The following is a 21,967-nucleotide window of genomic DNA, read 5'->3' as shown; positions in this document are numbered from 1 at the left end:
CACCCACTAAAAGTTGTCTTTGTGTCACGTGGGGCTTGCCTATGCCATCATATTGTGTGTCTATGTGTAGCTCCGCTTTGTTTTCTGAATAGCAAACCGAAAAAAAGTCATATTGTATTGCGTCTTCTCTCCGTCCGGCTATGACCTCTGTAAGTGCCGGCGATGTGAGCTGTTTCTCTCTGGGGTGGTGGGTCATTTGAGAATAAGACCCTCCACCCTCTCAAAAGGCACTACCTGGGGAAAACAAACACGACCTGTTATGTGTCTATATCACTCGGCTGCTGAGAGTAATAACCGCACGCGTTGCTGTCAGGTTTGTTTTGGGGCCTGGGACAGATGCGCAGACTATCAATCATTCCCCTGACCTCTCCCCTGCTTCTCTGCAGTGCTTCAGCTGCTGTGAGAGTGAGTCCCTTGGCAAATAGAGACATAGCGGGACAGGCTGATGCATGCGGTGCTGTCCACGTGGACACCCGACTGCCGAAAGAGTAGGACGGACACACAGATGTGTGACTCTCCGATGTGTTGTGGCGGCTTCTTCCTGGATCCCGAAGAATGAAAGAATGTCTTTGTGGTGACAGGTGACCAGGGGTGGCCAATTAGAGCGCGGCTGAATGGGATCGCTTACCGTCAGTTTGAAATTGGACCAAAGGGGTGGTGTTGGGGGAGGGGAGTGAGGAGAGTGGTGATGGTGCGAGATGACACAATCCGAGTGGCACACATGCTGGGCGACCCCTGTCTCACCCCTATCACATGTGGGAAGCAACTTCTCAGACGACTTGCCAACTGCGGGGGTCACGCCAGGTGGCATGTGCATAGTGTGTGGTAATGCCTGTATGTGTGGCATGTATGTAAGTATGTATGTGTGGTCAAGCTTTAGCATATGAATGGGAGATCATGTGTATGTGTGCTGGGATGAGTTTGGGGTGCGTTTGTCTTTGCGGCAATTTCATGATTTAGTTCCGTTATCAGTTAGTGTTTTAGTTATTTTGTGTATTGAGGTTTTTACAATCAAATGCAAGAGTGTCCAAAATCAGTATTCATTCAGATGTTTAACCAAAGCGATCATCGGCTTCTTTGGGCATGTCAGAACTTGAACAATTTCTCACGTTGTTAATGGACATCATCGTTAGGCTTTGGGTTCCTAATCCAAAACGTGCGCCATTAGTGCGCCGTGACCAAATATCAGGCAGGCTTTCCAGAAGTTATTAATCCTTTGGTTATTGCCATCTCCCAGTAGACAAAGCCTTCAAAAGCAGGAATGAGAGAATGAAAACAAAGAGAATTTCTCTCCACTTCACGTGGTTTAGAGGATTCGCAACAAGCTTGTTCCCCTCAGTTGGCTTCTGATCAGGATTTGCTTTCTGTCTGTCCCTTTGTGCCGCCACTGAAGTCTTGCTGTCTTGCTTCACTGGGATTGGGGCTGAAAATTCACAGCTGGGGCCGGTTGCATAAAACTATGTTAGACTAGTCTAAACCATTAGACTGGTCTGAATTTGACAGACTAGTCTAATGCAAGTTAGTCACTTGCATAACAATTAAGACTTAACCTGAAAAGTTAGCCCCCTCACCCCCAGGCTAACTGAGGATTTAAGTCTCTCTTCTCATTGAAACTGAGACTATGCAGACACTGTCACTGATGCTGACAGGCGGAGCCTCCCATTGGCTCACACACACCCGCTGTCCCGCCCACTGGCAATCCCCAAAACATTGAGATTCCTCCCCAAAGAGTTCAATAACCACATGTATATTAAATGTATATTTTACCTATCCACTTCTGTAATTTCAAAACGGTAATTTGTATTATTATATTATAGTTTATATATTTGTCTGCATTTGTATTTCAATAATTAGCATAGAGTTTCAGTTAACCGGGATCGTCATTGTTTTACAGAAGCATGTTTTTATATTTTTTTCAAGTGTCTTAAAAAACCAAGAATGCTTCCACGATTGACAAACTTTTATGCAACAGTTTTAGCTGAGTGTCTATCATTAGTATGACTTATAATTATACCAAGACAAAGACTATGTTTATGCAACCGGACCCTGATGTCTTCATTTAATCATTCAGGCGGCGTTATCCTCCAGGTCAGCTTTGTGTTTGTTTTTTGTATTTCTCTCTAATGCCAAGTCGTTGCTCAAGATTTCGCATTCAGAGAAACTGTACTTCAGTCAAATGACTAAAGTACCCCCCTCTCCCCGTGCCCCCACCCCACGGCCTCTTTGGCCCAGACAGACAATCCCAATAATCAAATAATCCTCTTTAGGTTGAATTAACCATCAGGCTCTAATATCACTTTAATTCATCTTTGTCTGCCTCTGAGCCCGGCTCCCGAGCAGGCCTTTTCCTCCGCTCCCTGTCGGAACGACATGAGAAACTGAACTCTGCGGTGGCGCGGGCCGAGGGATGTTTTGTGACTAACGAAGCGCACTTTGAAAGTAGCTCAGTGGGACCGAGCCAGGCCCGCAGCCAAATCCCCCCCTTTCTTCCTCCGCTTCCAACCCCCTGCCTCAGCTCTCCTCCCTCCCCTTTCTCCTTCTTCATCGTCAGCCTGAAAATTTCACACACTCAGGAAACGGGAGCCCAGCCAGGAGCTCTCACAGTTTCCGGGAATCCGTCCCACAATGCCGCAGTGTAGTCAACGGGCTTGACGTGAGTGACATTGTTCTGCGCACAAGGCTATTGTTCGGGGGAAGGAACAGCGACCAAACAAGAGTGACCTGCAACAAGGAGGAACTGGGGGTGGGTGGGAGGGGAGAGGAAAAGAGAAAATGTCCCTTGCTATTTATAAAAGGAGAAAATCCCAGATCATGTGAATACAGTTCTTACAGAAAATACATAAATAAATAAGTAAAGTTCTTGTCTAGGGCCCGTTGTTTATTTCTCTATCGTCCCATGCAAGTTAGGATCCACTTCTGCACACTTGTACATGAACCAATTATTTAATTAGTGTGAAGGCGGTTTCTGGGAGTCCGCTCCCATCCATGCAGACTGTAGCCCGGCGAGATTTTTCCTCTGTACGGCAGCAGCTTCTGAAGACATAGCAAAAGGAAATGGTACATTTTTCCCCAATTAGGCAAGCTATTTGTGCAATTAAGTAAGAACGTGGGTGGAACAAAGACCGCGTCTGGGGTCCACGCCTGAGGTCCACGTCTGCGCTTCAGTGTCGGATACCCCTGGGTGAGATGATGTTGATGGAGGGTTCTCATAGTGCTATAATAGACTAAAAGCTGCTTGACTTTGTAGTGATTACCCTCAGAGACCCACTTCAGGCTTTCTCGGCGATCGGGGCTGGAGCAGTGAGTCAGGATAACGTTGCAAAGGATTCTGCATGGTTTTTTAATGTTAAAATGCATCAGAAAGCTGTTTTCGACATTTTGTTTAGATGTTAGATGGTAATCTGTGCGGTCTTACCCAGCAGATCATTTCAGAGCTGGTTTCAATCGATTTTATTGCTTTAAACCTCACCCGAGAGTTTAGTTAAATCTGTTAATTCAGCAGTGTTTCTGTGAAGCTTGTTTTGACACTGTGGTGTTATTAAATAGTTTTGATTTGTTGTTTAAAAGCGATAAAGTCTCAGTGAAGAGATGAAAATGAATTTCACAGCTTTAATCGGTGTGCGTTGGATTTTGACCTCTCCGCTTTAGGCAGGGAGATAATCGTGCACATTTAAACTATTCAGATATAGTTATCAACAATGATCGATTGGACTGGGATTTATTTTGCTGTGGACAGGTCCTTATAGTTTTATAGGTCATTGAAGGCCACCGTTGATTTCCAAATGTGGGAGCTGTGTGCTCCTATCCGTGTGTCTAACGGTTTTGTTTAAATGGACTGGGACAGGTATTCTGTGCGTTTCCTTGTTAATTGTGCTATGGAAATAGTTCTCTTCCTTGCCCTCACAGTCGCTCAGCGGGATCATTTCCTGACTCACACGTGTTGCCGATCTCCCTCAACCCAAAGTCTGGGATTTCCTCTCAGAACTGTTCGCTGGACGCCTCCTCTCTGAACTCTTGGGTGCGAACGTGCATGGCTGCCTGTTCTCGAAAAAATGTTAACCCCCAGTCTGATATCCAAAACATCCAGTAATGAAATACTCTCACAGTTTGAAAACTTTGCACCAGTTTGAATATCCAAAGTCGAGTAATTGTATTATTAATGTAAGATCAGCCAACAAGGAAATTGTGCTTATTTAGCCTTTTGGAAAATGTTTGTCAGCTGTGCCTGGAATAGCTTCGACTTCTGGTCACTCTTTAGCGCTGATGTAAAGTGTCTGTTTTAGCTGGAACCCCATTCCCTGCTTCCTGTTAGGCATCATTTTGTTTTAAAATTCTTTTACTTGTGTAAACATCCCCGAATAGTTTAGCACCAGTTTATTTAAAATAACTTGTAGTGTTGAATGCTCCTGTATGGGCCTTATGGATCGGGGGACCAAGAACTGCTGGTTGTTCCAAGGACGAGGCTGCGATGAGTGGGCGATTGTGCGTTTGGACGGTTATGCGTTCCCTCGAAATAAGATAAACTCTGTCCCCATATTAATTAAATCTGTTTTAAGAAATAATCTGTTTATCATGGCTGTTGAAACTTCTGCTCTGTGTGCTTTTTTTTTCTTCTAATTTTGATGTTTTGCTGTTCTGTGAATCACTTTGTAATTTCCGAAAAGTGCTATATAAAATCTGTATTTTGTTTTGTATTGTTAGTAATAGACTTAGTGAGTTTTTAGCCTTTTAATCCTGACTGTTTTCTCTCATTTCTCTTACAGGTTTCCCACCAAAAAACCGACCAGGTAAGCATCCTTGTTTCTCCACCATGTGATATTGGCCATCACCACATCATCACTCAGCTAATGCACTCTTTGCGATTCCTCCGTGGTTTGCTGCTCTCTAAAGATAACTTATGTTGCTGTACGAGGTTGACTTATTTTTGCATCGGCAGCAACAGATGCAGTATTGATGAGCTGGCGCTAATCCTGAATTGTTGTGGATATTGCACAGAAATTACATTTTTAATGTGGCTCACAGGTCACCAGTCGACCGCCTCCCTCTCTTTGAAAAGAAGTTTGCTAGCAGAATCACTGAGCGATGCAAAGTGACCGAGGGGTTGAAGACAATACCTGCAGTAGTTCATAACCCCCATATATTACTTGCACATTGCCCGCTTTGCATTTGTCCCGGCTGGTCCCGTCAGGTCTTGGAATTGCCACTTTGTCATTTGTTTACCGTCTCCTCCTAACTGTCACTGCATTTTCAATCAGGGGAGTAAAGGCTGCAAACAAAGCCGGGCATTTCATGTGCTCGTGATACAGTAATTCCCTGTACAGCATCTTGGGAGTAATTGCCCGAGTTCATTTCGGAAAAGAGAGCAAGATTGATGGGAAGAAAGCAAGCTCTTTTCCAACTATTGCTCCGCTCTGAACAGTGCCCTTTTAAATGTGCGGCCGAACAGCTGGGCCTGCATCCTGGGCCCGGCGCTACTTCACTGAAGCGCCCTTCTGTGTAGAGCCTTTCATAGCTAGGGGTCGGGGGTTGCCCGCTTGAGCGAGCCCCTCTTAAAGCCACAGAGGAACGCCGCCACAGGAAAACAGTCGGGGGATAGAAATGGGCTTAAATTGAGGCGCTGGGATACAGGGATCCCGGGCGGAAGGGCAGGATGCCAGTTTGTTACTCATTACTTCAGATGTCCGAGGATACCGAAGCACCCATGAATAGATGGTCTGCTTCTTTAATTACCCCCGTCTCCAGATACATTATCTTCTTTAACAGGAGAAGAATGCCCCTTTATGGGGAAATGGCGACATCAAATGGTGTCCGTAGTGAAGGGGATTTAGATCCTGATGCACGAGAATCGATTCTTCCCAGCCGTGTTATGCATGTATGCCTGTATTAATGAGGACAGCACTGTTTATTTTATTCTGTACTTCCCAACCGAGACTGAGCAGTAACTGTGTTTTAATGCAGAATGGTTTCTCCCTGTACAGTGCAAATCCACCCAGTCAAATTAAAGTAGAGGCCGGTTTTGTGTGCTCCACAAATGTTCATCCTCTTAGGGACATAAGAAAGTGTACAAACTAGAGGACGTCATTCGCCCCATCGTGCTCATTTGGTGTCCATTAATAAGTAATCCAAGGATCCTATCCAGTCTATTTTTAAATGTTCCCAAGTTTTCAGCTTCAGCCACATCGCTGGGGAGTTTGTTCAGATTGTGACGCCTCTCTGTGTGAAGAAGTGTCTCCTGTTTTCTGTCTCGAATGCCTTGAAGCCCAATTTCCATTTGTGTCCCCGGGTGCGTGTGTCCCTGCTGATCTGGAAAAGCTCCTCTGGTTTGATGTGGTCGATGCCTTTCATGATTTTGAAGACTTGGATCAAATCCCCATGTAGTCTTCTCTTGTTTAGTTGCTGGATACAAATACAGACACTTTTTGCAGGGAGGAATCAGATTGGCAGAAATTGTGTTTTGTTCCACATAATTATGAGCACCCAGTATCAACGGGGAAGTCTGTCATTAACTGTGACTTCTGTGCAGACCCCATCCCCTAGCACACACCATGGGCATAACCCGATGACGTTTGCACATGAGATCTCATGTGTTCTAGGTTGTAAGCTTATTGTAGTGTGTAATGATTGTAGGTACTGCACTTTGCAATGCTTTGAAAATTTAAATAAATAAATATGTAAATAATAATAAAGAGGGTTTGATTCACAGAGGATAGATCTGGATATAGAGGATATAGATCTGATACTCTACACTGGTGTTGTGTGGAGAATCCGAACTGTTTACATGCAGTGTTTTTGTTGTTGTTGTTGTTTATGAATGATCTATACATTTCTTGTGTCTTTCTAGGCAATGTAGCATTCTCACCAAGGACCCCCCCCCTGACAAGAAGCACAAGAGTGACAAACCCACTGTCCCCTCGCATGAGTTTGACCCTACAGGTATGGTACCGGACGCTCACACACATGCACACACGCACTGTCTGACATGGGAGTGCCGTGTCAAATTAATTAGATTCTCGAAAATCAAGTGTTACCATGTGAGCTTGAGTGCGTCCTTTGTGTTTGCTTGGAAATACTGTGTGCTGGAGCAGAGGATGCTGGGACGTAGCGTGTCCCACATATGCGGAGCACAGAGATCAAAGGTGTGTGTTTGTGTGCTTGTATCGTGCCGAGGAAGTCTACGTTTTGGCAGCAGAGGGCTTTTTGCGAACACGCCCGCTCTACAAAACATGGCTGTCTAGAGAAAATCGCAGGAGCGCTTCTGTTCTTTCGCAGTTAATCAACAGGCCCCCCACAAAACAAAAGAAATGAAGAGTATTGTTTGATGTGCACTGTAGACAGTGCTGTACATAAATTATGCACTTAATGAATAGGAGATGAAAAAACATGTACGTGACAGGCCGTGCTCGGGCCCTGTCATTTGCCTGTCTCGGGGGAACACTCTCCTATGCTTTGGTGTCTTAACTGACAGTGTGATGGAGTAGAAAGCTTTGGGCTGCTACTTACCTGCTCTTTGAAGAGCCAATGGAACAATAAGACAAACCGGGAGAAACATTTGTTCTCTGAATGCGCTGTCAGGGGCCCGTCGAGTGAAGTCGAGTGACAGAACCGGTAACTTGCCTGCCACTTCAAACGCACGGTGCTTAAATCATTAAAGTCCTGCAGTCGCTCCCCCCTATTTTCCTCTGCTTCCAGGCCTCATAATTATTTTCTTATTATTCCACACAACCTCTTTGAAGCATCCCACTTAAAATATAGTCCAAACTGTCGAGTGTAACACTTTATTTTCCCCCAGTTTCTGTCTGTAATCCCGATCTTTAAACCTTAGCTATCTCTGCTGGAGATGGGGCTTTATCCTGGGCGTCCGAACACATAGGCCTGGATAGAAACCGCTTTCTGTTTCCCTAGAGACGTCTGTCTGCTACAAAACCGAGAGCTCCTGTCAAGTATTGGGTTTGTAAATGTGCGATTGACAAGTTGGTTGAGTACTTCATCTCAGTCCTGACCTGCATCTCCAGAGTGAAGCCTGACGTGCTTACTGTACATGGGTTTGAAATTGCTTATCTGATCTAATTCTGAGACTCATTGATCTGGCATTAGATTAAAGAAAAAAGAAAAGGAAGGAAGCTGTGCTTGTCGTCGTCTGTCCCCCCCCGGCACTCACACACAGACTCACACACCTAATTTGATTAACAAAACAGTGTGAAAAATACATTGCCTGAAGCCTTCCAAATAAGTCTTTAGCATGTGGTTTGTCAAAATAAAAAGCTTTATTACAGTACAAAATATTGCACTAGACTCCCATGGTATTTTTGCAGAGACTAAAACTTTACCACTGAAGCATTTCCAATAAAGTCCAGTGTCTTTAAGTAACGGCAAAGAAGAGTTTAATATATGTGAAACCGCATCAATTGTACTTCTAAAACCTATTCTCCAAAAAGGTAGCGTAGTTCCATCGGTTTTCACAAGCTGTATTGTATCCTGGGGTCGGCCACAGTTCCTACTGCTTTGTTTCATTGTAGTTGCTGTGATGTATTAAAAAACAAAACATGGGCGAATAAAGTGCAATATATCAGCTGTACTATAATTCACTTTAATTAAATTGGCCCGGACAGGCGGTTGAGTGTTTAAAAAGCGCTTATTTCCAGGAGGTTGCCTGTTCAGGCCCCAGATCTGCTATTAATTCCCAGTTTGTCATCAGTTTGTCATCCTTAGAAAGTGACTCGGTGTACGTGTGGGCCATTGTTTGGACTGAGGTGCTGTTTGTAATTGACTCGGCAATTCCTAATGCAGGCTCCGTCGATACGAAGTCTGTAGTTGTAGTGGCCGTTTAAATGAGTTAGATGATAACTTTGAATTGGACAAAAACACCACAAATCGTTACTTGTTGGACTACAGGGCCTTTTTGCAGAAGCTAGTTTGGGAGGATATTCTTCTTGGGTTTGTGTAGCTGGGGGTCAATGTGTCTTGTGTTCTGTGTTGGTATCAATGCGAGTGAGCACCAACATGAGTGTTGTGTCTATAGGTGTGTAAATGCACAAGTGGTACATTTCAGCCTACATCTCAATGCTAGGCTCGTGTGTGGTGTTGCTGCAATCCCAGACCAGTTCCCGGGCTTCTCAAGATCGCACCAGAAAAGCGCTAGAAAAACGCGGGGCTGGTCGCAGTCGGAGTCCGTTCTCCGAGCCGCTGCAGACGGCGGCGTTCATCTTTGTTCAGGTTCCGCTTAACCAGCTTTCGCCTCTGGTGCTGAGCAATGAACACACGCAAGAGGCTCGATTTGATCCTGTCTGCCTTTCTCCTCTTCTGCAAAATGGGGCTCCTGTGTTCTGCCCCCTGGCCTCCTTACCTTTTTGTGTTTTGCATGATTTTTAACAATCATAACATCCTCATAAAGTCCTCATTTTATTTTAATTGAATCTTGATTAACACATCATTTTGGTTGGTCAGGAGTGTGGGTCCTCTTGTGTCCAGTCTTGCCATCCCCATTCCCAGAGCTGGACAGTCAGTAACTACCTACCACAAGCTTATCTCTCACTGAAATAAAAGGTTTCTAGATCAAACCATGATACTTCCTGTGTAATTGTTATCTTGCACAATTTAAATCATGATACACATTGGAATTTACAATTCTTCACATGCAAATCTAAGTATGAGATTTCCCGAGTGTCATTGAAGAACTATTCGGTACAGTCATTGTTGCAAATGGCTCATTAATGATGGGCAAATTAGTTAAGACATATTCTGCATTAGTTAGGCAATGTAGCTGTCATATTGAGATTTTTAACTTCCCCAATCTATAAGCAATTTATTAATCATATTGGAAGGAGTCAAACGTGTATTGTGGTGCTTTAATGTGGCTTAAATAGCTAGGAAAAATATAATATTTCAACATAATTGGGAGGTTTCAATGTTACCTTAATTATTGTAAATTATGTATGTATTAGAAACTTATTACCGATATTAATAATAGACACTAAGAAATGCATTCTAGTCTTGCATTTTTTACAAAAATGCATCTTCTTCAAATAGGAACATTGATAATAGAAAAAAAATGAACACAAACCCTTTAAACTGTTTTTTTCTGGATGGGGGAACTCAGAATTTATGTTTAGGACAGAATGGAGAAACTGGCTGTGGATGAGGGATTTCAACACTCCTGATTTGTCTTCTACCACAAGTTTCATTTTAATTTGGTGTCCATGTTTTTCCACATTTCTCTTTTTCCCCCCCCCCATATTTTTGTTTTGTTGTTTTCTGTTTTGTATTTGGTTCTGTCACATTGCTCCCTCCCTCCCTCTCCTCTCTGGGTGCTGGTCAGACCTGGTGTGGCGGAAGAGCCGGTGTTTTGTGGACGAGGGGAAACCGGAGGCTTGCGGTAAGCTCTTGGGTTTTGGTGTTGCCGTTTCCCCAACCCCCAACCACCACCCCCCAACACCCCCTCAACCGCACCCCTCTCCTCACCGCTGTCCTGCCTGACACGTCTGCCTGTGCCGAGCTAGACGCCATCTTTGTGGTGTGTCAATAACCTGTGCCTCTTTGGGTTTGTTTCTGCTTGGTTGATTTTGGCATAAGTCTGAGCTACACTGTACTGTGATTGATTTAAAGTGCATTATTCTCCCAGGGAAGCTTTATTAAAAAATACAACAACACAAACATGTTTAGATGAGTATTACTCTTGATTGTGTTGAGTTTGCGTAATTGCTAGTCCACTTTCATGGTCTTGAGAGCGTGTTTGAGAGCGCACTGGGACCTGTTCTAACGATGTAAACAGGTACCGTGTTAACCAGGTGCCATTTACCACTGTGAAAATGTTAGTGTTTTTGTTTTGTTGTTAACAGTGAATATTCAAGCGCAAACACTTTGGTCTACTTTGAGTTTATTTTGTTATATATTTTTAAAGTTATTATTCGAATTATTATTATTTTCACATGCTGCTCCGATGACTCAGAGGGATCTGAGACTCCGAACATATTCAGCCTGTTTCCTCTGGCAGGAAAAACTCTGCCGGCAACAGAGTATTTAAAGTAAAATAACAAATGATTGCATACGCTTGATGTCCGGCCAGGCAGTGTATATATGTCCATCGTCTAGCCAAAGGTTAAGCTCACAACCTCCAGTCGAAGAGTCTGTGTTGGATGTATTTAGCCAACCTGAAGGACTGCATTGCATTTAAAATGTAGATGCACTGCGGTGGTTTTGTGAAATATTTTGTTTGGCAAAGTGTGGTTGTAGTTTTTGTTGTTATTTTTATTATTTAATCTCTGGCAGTCATATTAGGAATAATTTCTCTTCAAGCTGTACATGTACTACTGAATCAAGTTGATTTGTTGCCTGCATAGTATGGGAAAAAACATTTTGAAGAATATAGTCTTATTATTTTGTCTTTCATATCAAGCGAGTCTATTGAAACATTTTAAAGTTCTGTACAGGTTGTGGGCAAGCAGAGTTTGGGTAGTTATTAGTAGGATCAGGAAAGTGAAAATTGAAAACCCGGTCCATATGACAGGGGCGTGGTAATGCGACAAGCGCAGTCGTCCATATGGATCCAGGAAGCAGACAGCTGGGCTTGTCACAGTGTTCGCTTCAGGTTCTGTGACTACACCTGGAGTATAAATCTTTAGCAAGTTTGAAACATGTAAATTACAATCTGGCTGTCTGTGTGCTTCTGCTTGCAGGCGAGCGGCACATATGGTCGTCCCGATTTTATAACAAGTGGGTATGTTGGGTGCAAGGGATGGGAGAAGGCAGAACAACTCAACAACAACAGCAGATGTTTCCGGCGGACCCGCGTCCGAGTGGAAGACTCTGGCGTTGAGTTTGCCCAACAGCCTTGCGCATGTTCAGAAAAGTGTGTCCGTATTTGCCAACCAGTGCCTAGCCTATGAAACTCGATAGTCCGCCTTGATTAGTCCAGCTAGGTTCGGATGCCCAACCGTACGGGTCTTTGTGAAAGTCAAGATCTTGACCCAGTGTCGGAATTCCCATGGAAAACAAATGAGAAGGATGTAAAAACAAACCACCACCCAAAAAATTAAATAAATACAGAGGAACCAGGGGAAGGATCGCTGTTTCAAGGGCTCTTACGCAGAGGAATAAATGAAAACTCACAGCTGCGTGGGCTTGTTGAATGTTGCCAACTATAGGAAACTTTTGCAACATGAGGTGTTTCCCTCACGGCAGCAGCACAGGCCTGTAATAGACGGGGTGGATAAAAAAGAAACAGTCCGAGTGTTGTGGGGGAGAAAGCCGGGGCAGGTGATTATTTCTTGGTGGAAAAGCGCTAGCGTTTCCACGTTGGAGTCGACCTTTTCATTCGCGCCCCATCGCCTCAATGGGCCTCTGTCTGACAGGGGCGGTTTTGTCTGGTGCGGGGCGGGGGCCGGCCGTACATACAGTAGGCAGTACTGTCCACGCACTGCTAATATAAAAAAATAAAATAAATAACAAACCCCAGTGTCATAGCCACAGCCAGGAAATTATTACCCTGACTAACCAACCACCAGCCCTGCCCTCGCTCTCCAGCCCACTTCCTCAGTTTTGCTCTGCTGTACTAAAAGATCCACATAATTTTTCCGGATCATTATTTTCCTCCCCGCGCTCCGCAGAGAATTTGATTCCCGTCTTGGCTTTTTGTGGATGATCTGGCCTTTTTGTCATTAAACTGCTCGTGTTCTTATAGAACCCTTACTGGAAACATGTAATTGTTGCCTCCTTTAACGACTACTCTGTCTTACTGGCAGTGCTTACTGAACACATTACTAGTGAGTGAGTAGGTGGGCCAGTGATTATGGTAGAGGGTTTCTTACCAGGAGACTCAATTAAGCTCCCTGCGCTCCTTACTTCAGATGAGATGTATAGTTTCTAAGTTCTGTTTTAAGTGTCTGTTAAGTGTCTGGCAGAGTTGAGACTCCAGGTTCTTTGTTTCAAAATGAATGTGTGATTAAAAACCATTAATCAGAGGTTAAACTATAGAGAGTATCAACTGCTTAGGATTTATTTCTTCAGTTTTGGGACAAAGGGAGCTCATAGGAAGGTACTTGGTTTGATCAGTGACATCATGACGCGCACTTTGAGCCCGGTGTTGCTGATTAGATGTTTGGTCACCTAAATGTGTGTTTGTTGATGCAATGAAGGATCAACTGTATTAATTTATCTGCCGAAATGATCATAAGCCAATCAAATGACTGGGATATTGGAATCAATAATTGGACACAAATTACATAGAGATATGAGTTAATAAGGCGCAGCGGCTTTGTGATTTTAACTATGCATCTCAAAACACAATTTTCGTGAAAGCAGAATTGTACAGAATGTTCTGTATTTTTGCATGGTTTTCACATAGAATAGTTCACTATTCCAATTAAAGGGATAATAAGGGTCGGCTGTCTGAGTACTTTGGTTAACAATCAGGCCTGGTCTGCGCCAGCCCTGCCCAATATAAATCTAACTGGCCCTTACTATCAGAGTGAAAAAAACGATCAAAAGAAATTCCCGAATACCGCTGGAAAGAAGTTGTGGATGCATTCACACAGGCCAATTTACAGCAGAAAAATACATTACATTTTTTTGGAATGGCCTAGTCAAAGTCCAGACCTAAACCCCATTGAGATGTTGTGGCAGGACCTGAAATGAGCAGTTCAGGTTAAAAAAAACCGATGTCACTGAGTTGAATCAGTTCTACTACCCGATTCCTCCACCGAGCTAGAGACTAATTCATAACTACAGGATGCTTTTGGTTGCAGTTATTACAAGGTGGTGTAACCAGTTATTGAGTCTGCTTTTTCACACGGAGGCATTCAGTGTTGCATAGCTTTCTTTCATAAATAAATTAAATCACAAATGTGTGTTATTTGTTCACTCAGGGTCCCTTTTATCTAATATTAGATTTTGGTTGAAGAACTGGCAACATTCAGTGTAATAATGCAGAAAATCGGACGTGGCAAATCACGGTCACTGTCCTGTAGTTTCGTGTGACAAATGAGAACTGCACTGATGTTGGGTCCTAAGCTGACTGCCTTTGATAAGTAACTTCCCACAGCTGGGTATTAGAAGTTGGGAGGCAAAAACTCATGTGGTTCGGAGGTTTTCAGGGTCAGTTGGAAGTATAAAGTCTTAAAGTGTGACCAAAAAGGAAACCTAATTACATTATTTATCTAACAAAGAGGAAGTGCAAAGAAGCTGAGAGTTGAAATTGACTGACTGTGTTATTCAGGTAAAAATCATATATTGATATGTACATGAATGGATAATATATATAGAATAATCTGAGCAATTAAGACATTCTTTTCATATTAGACTGCTTTTCCTTAATTTTTTGTTTTTTAATTTGTATTTTGCATTCCTATAAAAGTCCTCTGTAATTTGTGCACACCTGCAGCACCTCCAGCTATGTTTAAAAGGTGTAAAATATTAATTTTGTTTTTTTGTCATGTGTTTATTTTGAAGGGCACCTTTGTGGTCCTACTTCAGAAAGAGCGATGTCTTTTATTGTAATTTGCTGCGCCTCTAATTGCTGTCACTCTGCCGTTCTCTCTCCGTTGCCCCTCCATCTCTGTCTGTCTTTCAATCTGTCTCTCTCTCTCTCTCTCTCTTTCCCCGTGTGTGTAAGCAGGGCTAGTTCAACGCTGTGTGATTATCCAGAGAGATGATAATGGCTTCGGGCTGACAGTGAGCGGAGACAATCCAGTGTTTGTGCAGCTTGTCAAAGAAGGTAATGCCGTCCTCTCCACGTGTTTGTTTATATATGTGTGTCGGGCTTTTGATTTATTTTGTCAGTGTTAGAATTTGCCACAGAGTTGAGAAACAGAACTTACTTTCTTGTCTGGATAATCCTTTTCACAAAATAAATACCCAGGGAGGATTGCACCTGCTCAGATCTATAGTGGTTCAACTCAGAATGGGCGAGGGTGGCTTTGTTTCTTCTAAAATCAAATAATAATATAAAATAATAAATCCCAACCAGCTAATGAACTGTTAAATGCTTTTAAAACACTTCTTAAATCATTAAGGTGAATCATATTAGTGGCACATCTCAGTCAAAATCCTGTTACATCTTTAATCAGCCTGTTTGGACTATGAATGACCCTTGAGCACATTGTCAACTGTAATTGTCTAAAAACGTGATCAGATTTGACTTCATTCAATCCACTGATGACAAGAACAAGCCAGTTCGAAGTCAATAACCAGTAATTATGTTTATATTAAGAGGGGTCTCTTTGTTCTGCTCCTGGCCATGTACGCCATTCCTTAGTCACTCATGTAAAGAAGCCATTAAAGACTGGCATCCTTTAATAGTGCCCTGTGCGTTAAGGACAGTGCCATGCTTCTTAAAAATAGTGTGAAGGTAATATTTACGCTTATTTCAGACAGAGCGCGGAGCTTCACGACCACTAGACTGAAATGAGCGTACACAACACTTCGTCTGTGTGCTGCAGTGTAACCAGTAATGATGGCAGTGGCGAACTTCAACTGTCTGCTACCCTCTGTAATCCAGCACATCCCCGCGTTTGGAACGTTATCCCATAATAAGCCCCTTTTTACTTTAAAAGCCCTGTATTTGGGGTTTAGCCGGTGAAATCTCCCTATATCTCGGCAGACAGCCTGCATATGGTAGAGCTTATGTTGCGCACAGGACAGCGAGTCTGTTATTACAACTAATTTGGGGGCCGGCAGACTGCTTAAAATTAATTTGCTCAAATCACAGAGAAGCCCCGTATTTGTAATCACGGAAGACGGATACAAAAAAAGGTGAATAAATGCAGGAAGTCTAAACGGGTATAACACCATTGATGGTAACTGACGGTTACAACATGTTAAGTAATAAGTTCCCGGTAACGCACTTCACACACACTGCTATCTGTGTTCCTGCCCTATGTGGTCTTGTCCTGTGCGATACATAATTTTTCAATATTGATCTACTTCAAAATACAGTGCACATCAACTTATTTGTGGCCGAATCCCCCATATGTATTAATTAATAAGAGTCAGACTAAGGACTAAGAGAGAGAAAAACAACAACCACCATAAAACCCTCTTAAATCTGAGTGTTACTTTAATGACAATCCAGAATTGCTTAAACTTATGTGAATTCTCTCTCGGCACAGAACGCTAAATAACAGAGTTTCAGGGGGGTTTTAATACACGTATCTGCACAAATGTAGGTTAGATTAATTATTGCGTGGGGATCTTTTTTGGGTTATACTCGGACAAAAGAGCCTGCAAACTCGCTTCCCCCGGCTTACAATCCTTTCATATATACCTGGCACAAAGGAAAGCCAGCAGGAGTCTGATTGGAGATGTAAGCACAGAAACGGTGGCATGCTTTCTTCTGCATGCCAGGAAGCACTGAAGCTAAGCAGAGGTCCAACTTTTATGGACACACATTAGAAGTCATTCAGAAGCCTGCCTTGGTGTGACAAGACTGATGTTTGCCTTTGCACATGAACAATCTGTCTCGTATTTGCTGATTCAGCCCAGTACTCTGTAAGGATGAAATTATTAGATTGCAGACCGTTTGTCAATTAAATATACAGTAAATATACAGCACATCTTTACAGCTTCGTTTGACATCGTGATCCGAGACTGGGGAGTATTGCTTAGATTTACGTCCAAAGTGTGTGCCATGCAGAGGGAGAAACCAGGGTGTGTGTGTCGAGGTGTAATTCCCCTTCTCTCCCACAGATGGCGCTGCGATGCGTGCTGGTGTCCAGACAGGGGACAGAATAATAAAGGTGAGGTCGGGGGGAGGTCCTGCTCTGTTAAGCCCTCGATTTCCTGTGGACGTCTGTCCCTCGTAAATGTCCGTCTCTCTGTCCTCCAGTCCCTTTGCCAGAATCGGCCTCTCGGGATGTGCTTGTGGAGGCAGGCCCTCTTCTTCTGCTTGCTTGTTTGTTTTTGTTGCAGCAGTTCTTTGCAGCCCCCCCCAGCATCTAAGGAGGCTGCAAACGAGCCACTCCTCCACCTTGTGGTTGTCCATGGGACTGCAGCAGCCAGCCTAAAAGTGTCTGATTAGATCAATCCTGTTCTGCCCAGGAAGATAAAAAAAAAACTGATTATTAAATTTGATAAGGACTTGGAAACATTTCATTGTGATCTTTTAGTCAGTCAATCCCTTTAGCTCTTAATGAACAGAGTTCCCTCAATTAAAAGACTGACTTGCTTAATTGATTCATAACGAGCATGTGCTACCAATATTTAGAATTCTTTGATTAAGGGAGACCAATAAAACTAACTGGGTGTTTGGCTCTATCAGGGTTTGGCAGCTGCTGTATTCATTTAATTTGTACTTTGAGCAAATGGTCCGTTGTCACCCATAATAACAACAATCTCTCTAAACTGGAATTATGATGTTTAACATAAAAGTGTATAATATCGAAATCCACGAAGACATAAATGTTTTTTGTACTCCTTAAAAACAACAACAACAACCTTGTGTATAGACAGTCATTTGCACTTTTCGTGTAGTAAGTAACTGAGATCTGTTGTCTTTCAGGTGAATGGGACCCTGGTTACACATTCAAACCATGTAGAAGTTGTGAAGTTAATCAAATGTAAGTACAGCGATATTGAGATAAGCATTTGACGAGGAAGTATGTTTGATTGAATCATGCTTGCTCTCAAAAGTGGGGCTACAGCTGTTTAAATAATGAGCACTTCGTTTGTATTTTCACATCTCCCCATTCTGCAATTTGTAGATCGTTCGCTATAAATGTGTCCGGACGCAAGCTTTTCAAAAGCAAATAAGGAGACATTACTGAAATCAGATCAGGAGGCAGAACACGGTTTTGCTGCTTAAGACAGAGATACAGAAACAGAGCCAGAGAATAGGAAAGTGTAGCAAAAACCTATAAACAACTCCTAAGGTCAACTAGGAATGCTGGCCGATTGATTTCCCATTGATGTGCCTCTGTAACTGTGCAAATTATTGGAAAACCTTTCAAGTGTCTTCAGAAGCAACAGAGCAAACAGCCCAACTATTAGTAGAGCAATCAATCACCTGTGACGAATAACAGGAATTTATTAAACCAGCAGCGTAAAGATTAACGATGGGTAGAACACACACGAAAACACTTGTTCTTTTGTCTACCACTGCTTCATGAGAAATGTCCCTCCCCTCTCTGTTCTCCTGTGCAGCGGGCTCCTATGTGGCTCTCACAGTCCTGGGAAGACCCCCTGGATTACCCCAGATTCCTCTGTCCGAGTCGGAGGGGGATCCAGGAGCGCTGGTCCAAGGGGGGTCCTCAGTCACCTCTCCACACTCCCCCGGACAGACAGGAGGGGAACGCACATCCAGCCCCTCGGATCGCATCACTGCCCCTGTTCCCGTCTGGGTAAGGAATTTAATTCGCCTGGTTCGGGGGAATAGACATGGGTGCATTAAACCCTACTCTTCAGACCGCCCCGCCTTTGATTTCGATCCATTTGGCGACCGATATCAAAACCATCGTCTGCGATCGATTTGCGTTTATCCCTCTCTCGTTACATTAACCTTCCTTAGTCGTTGTCGTTTTCCGGCTTTCTCTGAAGTGTGTTGGGAGATTAAGGGACGTCCGTCATCGTAGCGTTTGCGCCGATAGAAGATTTAAATCTGCTTTAGCTTTGCGTTGGCAGCAAAAGAGAGACTGCACAATAGTAAAGGGGGATGCAGGAACCTGGCGCTCGGGAATCGGGTTACTGAGGTTTAGTATCATGTATTGTGATGGCCCAAGGTCTCGGGGAAAGGTAGAGTTTAATCATTCATCTCTCATTGAAAAGACTATCTTGATTGGGGAGGAGAAGAATGCTGAACGTTCTGTCGAAATGTGGCTTTGTAGTCCTGACATCACTGGGATTATAATTCCTATTGCTGAGCCCTTAAATTGTTCATTGGAATTGTTTATTTTGGAGGATACAAAATAGCGGGATATAGAGAGATTCATTCAAAACGCAATATGTTTAATATCAATAGGCCCCCAAATGTTGGTCATCTCGGTGAAAGTGTAGCCTGAGCAGACCACAGCGGTATATTTTTTTCCTTTGTTTGTTATCACGAACGTGCAGACCTTGTTAACTGAGCCTGTCTCAAAGTACAACTCGGCAGCTTTAGAAAACGGACTCTAGTCATGCTGGGAAAAGCCTGTATGCCTTATTATTGAGGACACGGATACTAAAACAGTGTTTTGGTTGTTGTTGTTTTCAGGAAGAAAACAACATTGTCCATAACCAGAAGGTAGATATCTTACAGAAGATGCTTTCCAAGGAGCAGCGAGATTTGCAGGTAAGGCTGGACTATATCCTACTCAATCCTGTAGTTTCAATTTCAAGACGGCAGAAGGGGCACATAGTTTCAAATATGCCTGACTTTTCAACCAAGATAAGATATCTGGAACATTTTCGGTTTTACTTTTGAGCTTCAGTTTTCCCAGAAGGCAATTTTGCTGTAGACTTTCATGCCGGTCTTTGTACACGCTAATAGCTGTGCATGGCTGTGCTGATAAGACAGGGCTTTTCCTGTGGTCTGCAGGGCAGCTAACCACCAAACAGAAGCACTCCCTTCACTGGCAACACACACAGCTACAGAGAGACCGACCTTGCTCTGAAAAGCTTTGAAATGAAAAAAAAAAAAAACTAAACAAAACACTGCAGGCTTATTTACTTCGGTCTAAAAGTCTCTGGGAGGGATATTTTTTCTGCATTACGATTAGCAATAATTCCCCACATCATTCTCACTTCCTCTTCGATCTCGCCTTGGCGCTTTGCACGTCGTTTCCCGTTACTAAGGGACATAAGAGCGCAGCCTGCGATGGGAACGGAGAAATGTGGAAATGCCACCATGGAAAGTACTTTTCTGTCTTTGGCTGCGGCGGGAGGAGGCAGGGATAACACTGTACGGACCGTATTGGTCTGTCACTGGCTTGGAGATCCTTTTGCAGACGTGAAACCTATTTTTTATGATCTGTGTATCTGATTGCCTCTCTGAATATCTGTCTGTGTGTCTTTCAAATCTTTGAAACCTTTACACTGTTTTCTGTCTTAATGTGTGCATATATGTATATAATATATAAACATCCATATATATGCGTCCCTCTGTGCTTTTGCATGTGAAGTATTTCCAGTGTTAGCTGGGTCTGTCTTTGTTTTAGTTGTTTAACCTGCTTTAAGCTTTCCTTTTGTACAGAATGTCGGCTTTGTAAAGATAATATCTCCCCCAGTTACACTGCTCGCTGCACTGTGGCTAAGAATTGGCTTTTATTAGGTACTGAGACAGACTTTCTTTTTATTTCTTTAAATAAAAAAATAAAAAACAAGACGCTGAAGCTAGCATCGGAAAAAAACAATGACGTCTGATCACCTCAATGAACCAGACAATGTGAAGCTTCCAACACTGAGGGGAGACTATTTACTTTACTCCCTCTCTCCCCGTCGGTTCTGCAGCTGATGAAGGAGGAGTACAGCCGAAACCCTACACCTAAACTACTGAAGGAGATCCAGGAAGCCAAGAAGCACATTCCCCAACTGCAGGTCCAGCTCAGCAAGGCCACCGGCGTGGTGCAGGTAATTCACAAAGGCTGCTATCCCCGGTGAATTGCATTGACCTGCCTGTCTTTTTACTGATGAATGCATGGGCTGTAGCACTGGCTTTTTATCAGATGGCACTGAACCTGGGAAAGCCGATATTACTATATTGTGTTTTTAAAATATGTGTATTTTGTACTCTGCAAGCTTTTGACCAGAACCCATTTTGAGTTTTTGCCCGGGTAGGTGGAATGACCCTCCTTGCTGCAGAAGTGTGTCTGGCCGCAATTTCACCTTCATCTTTCATTGTCACGTCCTCCCTGCGGTATATCGCAAAATATACAGATACAGATACAGCACCCCCTCATCCTCGTGCTTTGGTGAGCTCTCAGAAGCCATATTAACCACACAAGAGGAACGGCAACAGTGACTTATTGCTCATGGCTTTTTATTGTTCTCCATTCACTTGTCTTTACCATGTCAACCCCTGACACTGACAAGATACAGCTCCTGACTCGCTATGTTCACTTTGAATGGTCACATATTGACGTGGTTACTATCAGCTCAGAAGCAGCATCGTGTGGTTTAGAATTAATGTGTACCTTTACCCATCTTTGCCACAATGTAACAATGGATTTTGCGCTATTTTGTTATTTCAGGACGGGCTGCACCCCTCTCGGTTGCCCTCCGACCCCCTGCAGATCACCGAGGGCGAGGACGGCAGCGGTGACGCGGACCAGACTCTCTCCCCGCGGGGCGACAGTGGCACAGAAAGCCCCCGGCCTAACAGCACGGGCTCCAGCGTGAGTCCACAGCCCGTCTCCTCCAGGTCCCCCCCGATCCCCTTTAAAGACACGATTCAAAGCTCGCTGCTTTTGTTTTTAGCGTTTGCTTCCTATATTTGAAAAAATGTTTGGCGTTCCTTTGTTTGTTTGTTTGTTTTGCACATTTTCTTTGGCCCCGGAGCCCGAAGCTCTGCAAAATCTCCCCCAGTCCGTGTGTTGGGAGGGCAGGAAATGTACTGCTTAGTCAGACAAAAAGGGAGACGTGATCCTGTGTCCAACATGCTGAAGTGAAACATTGAAGGAATGTGCTGTCATGTGCTTTTTTACAGTAAAATAAATTACAGAGAAACCTTAAGCGGGGGGTCTCAGGACAGAAATTCATACGTGTGCAAATTATTCTCACATCCTCATTTTTAATAATGGTTGAGTGTAAAAGCTGCGTCAGGAAACCTTTACTTTTAAGCTTTTCGAGAATCCACAGAACAGAGAGCTCAGATAGTTTATCATCCCGGCCAAATAAGTCAGCGATTGGTAATTATTATTTTTTTACCCCCCACGCATGCTCTTACAATTAATTATTAACTAAAGGGCTACCTTTTAGCAGAGTTTAGAGTGACATGGTGAAATTATACTGTGCCCTGTCTATCTTCAATCCACTTTTTCAGGGCATTCAGTTAATGTGGGCTCAATTT

General features: G+C 43.4%; 1 protein-coding gene across 2 annotated transcripts in view; it reads left to right on the top strand.

The window, feature by feature from the left end:
* Window positions 1-21,967, top strand: part of LOC136753874 (rho guanine nucleotide exchange factor 12) — a 94,561-nt gene that overhangs the window by 45,808 nt on the left and 26,786 nt on the right. Inside the window, exons 2-11 of one of the 2 annotated variants that reach the window (XM_066710260.1) lie at window positions 4,764-4,787; window positions 6,842-6,933; window positions 10,316-10,372; window positions 14,609-14,707; window positions 16,678-16,727; window positions 17,489-17,546; window positions 18,130-18,326; window positions 19,175-19,252; window positions 20,410-20,529; window positions 21,150-21,293. In XM_066710260.1, coding sequence (XP_066566357.1) covers window positions 4,764-4,787; window positions 6,842-6,933; window positions 10,316-10,372; window positions 14,609-14,707; window positions 16,678-16,727; window positions 17,489-17,546; window positions 18,130-18,326; window positions 19,175-19,252; window positions 20,410-20,529; window positions 21,150-21,293 — 919 coding nt within the window. The remainder of the gene's footprint in view (window positions 1-4,763; window positions 4,788-6,841; window positions 6,934-10,315; window positions 10,373-14,608; window positions 14,708-16,677; window positions 16,728-17,488; window positions 17,547-18,129; window positions 18,327-19,174; window positions 19,253-20,409; window positions 20,530-21,149; window positions 21,294-21,967) is intronic. The other variant, XM_066710267.1, reaches the window with a different exon arrangement.

The sequence above is a fragment of the Amia ocellicauda genome, chromosome 1 (genome assembly GCF_036373705.1).
Source record: "Amia ocellicauda isolate fAmiCal2 chromosome 1, fAmiCal2.hap1, whole genome shotgun sequence".
NCBI lineage: Eukaryota > Metazoa > Chordata > Actinopteri > Amiiformes > Amiidae > Amia > Amia ocellicauda.
Note: the sequence above shows the minus strand (reverse complement) of the source record. Positions and strands in the feature narration are given on the sequence as shown.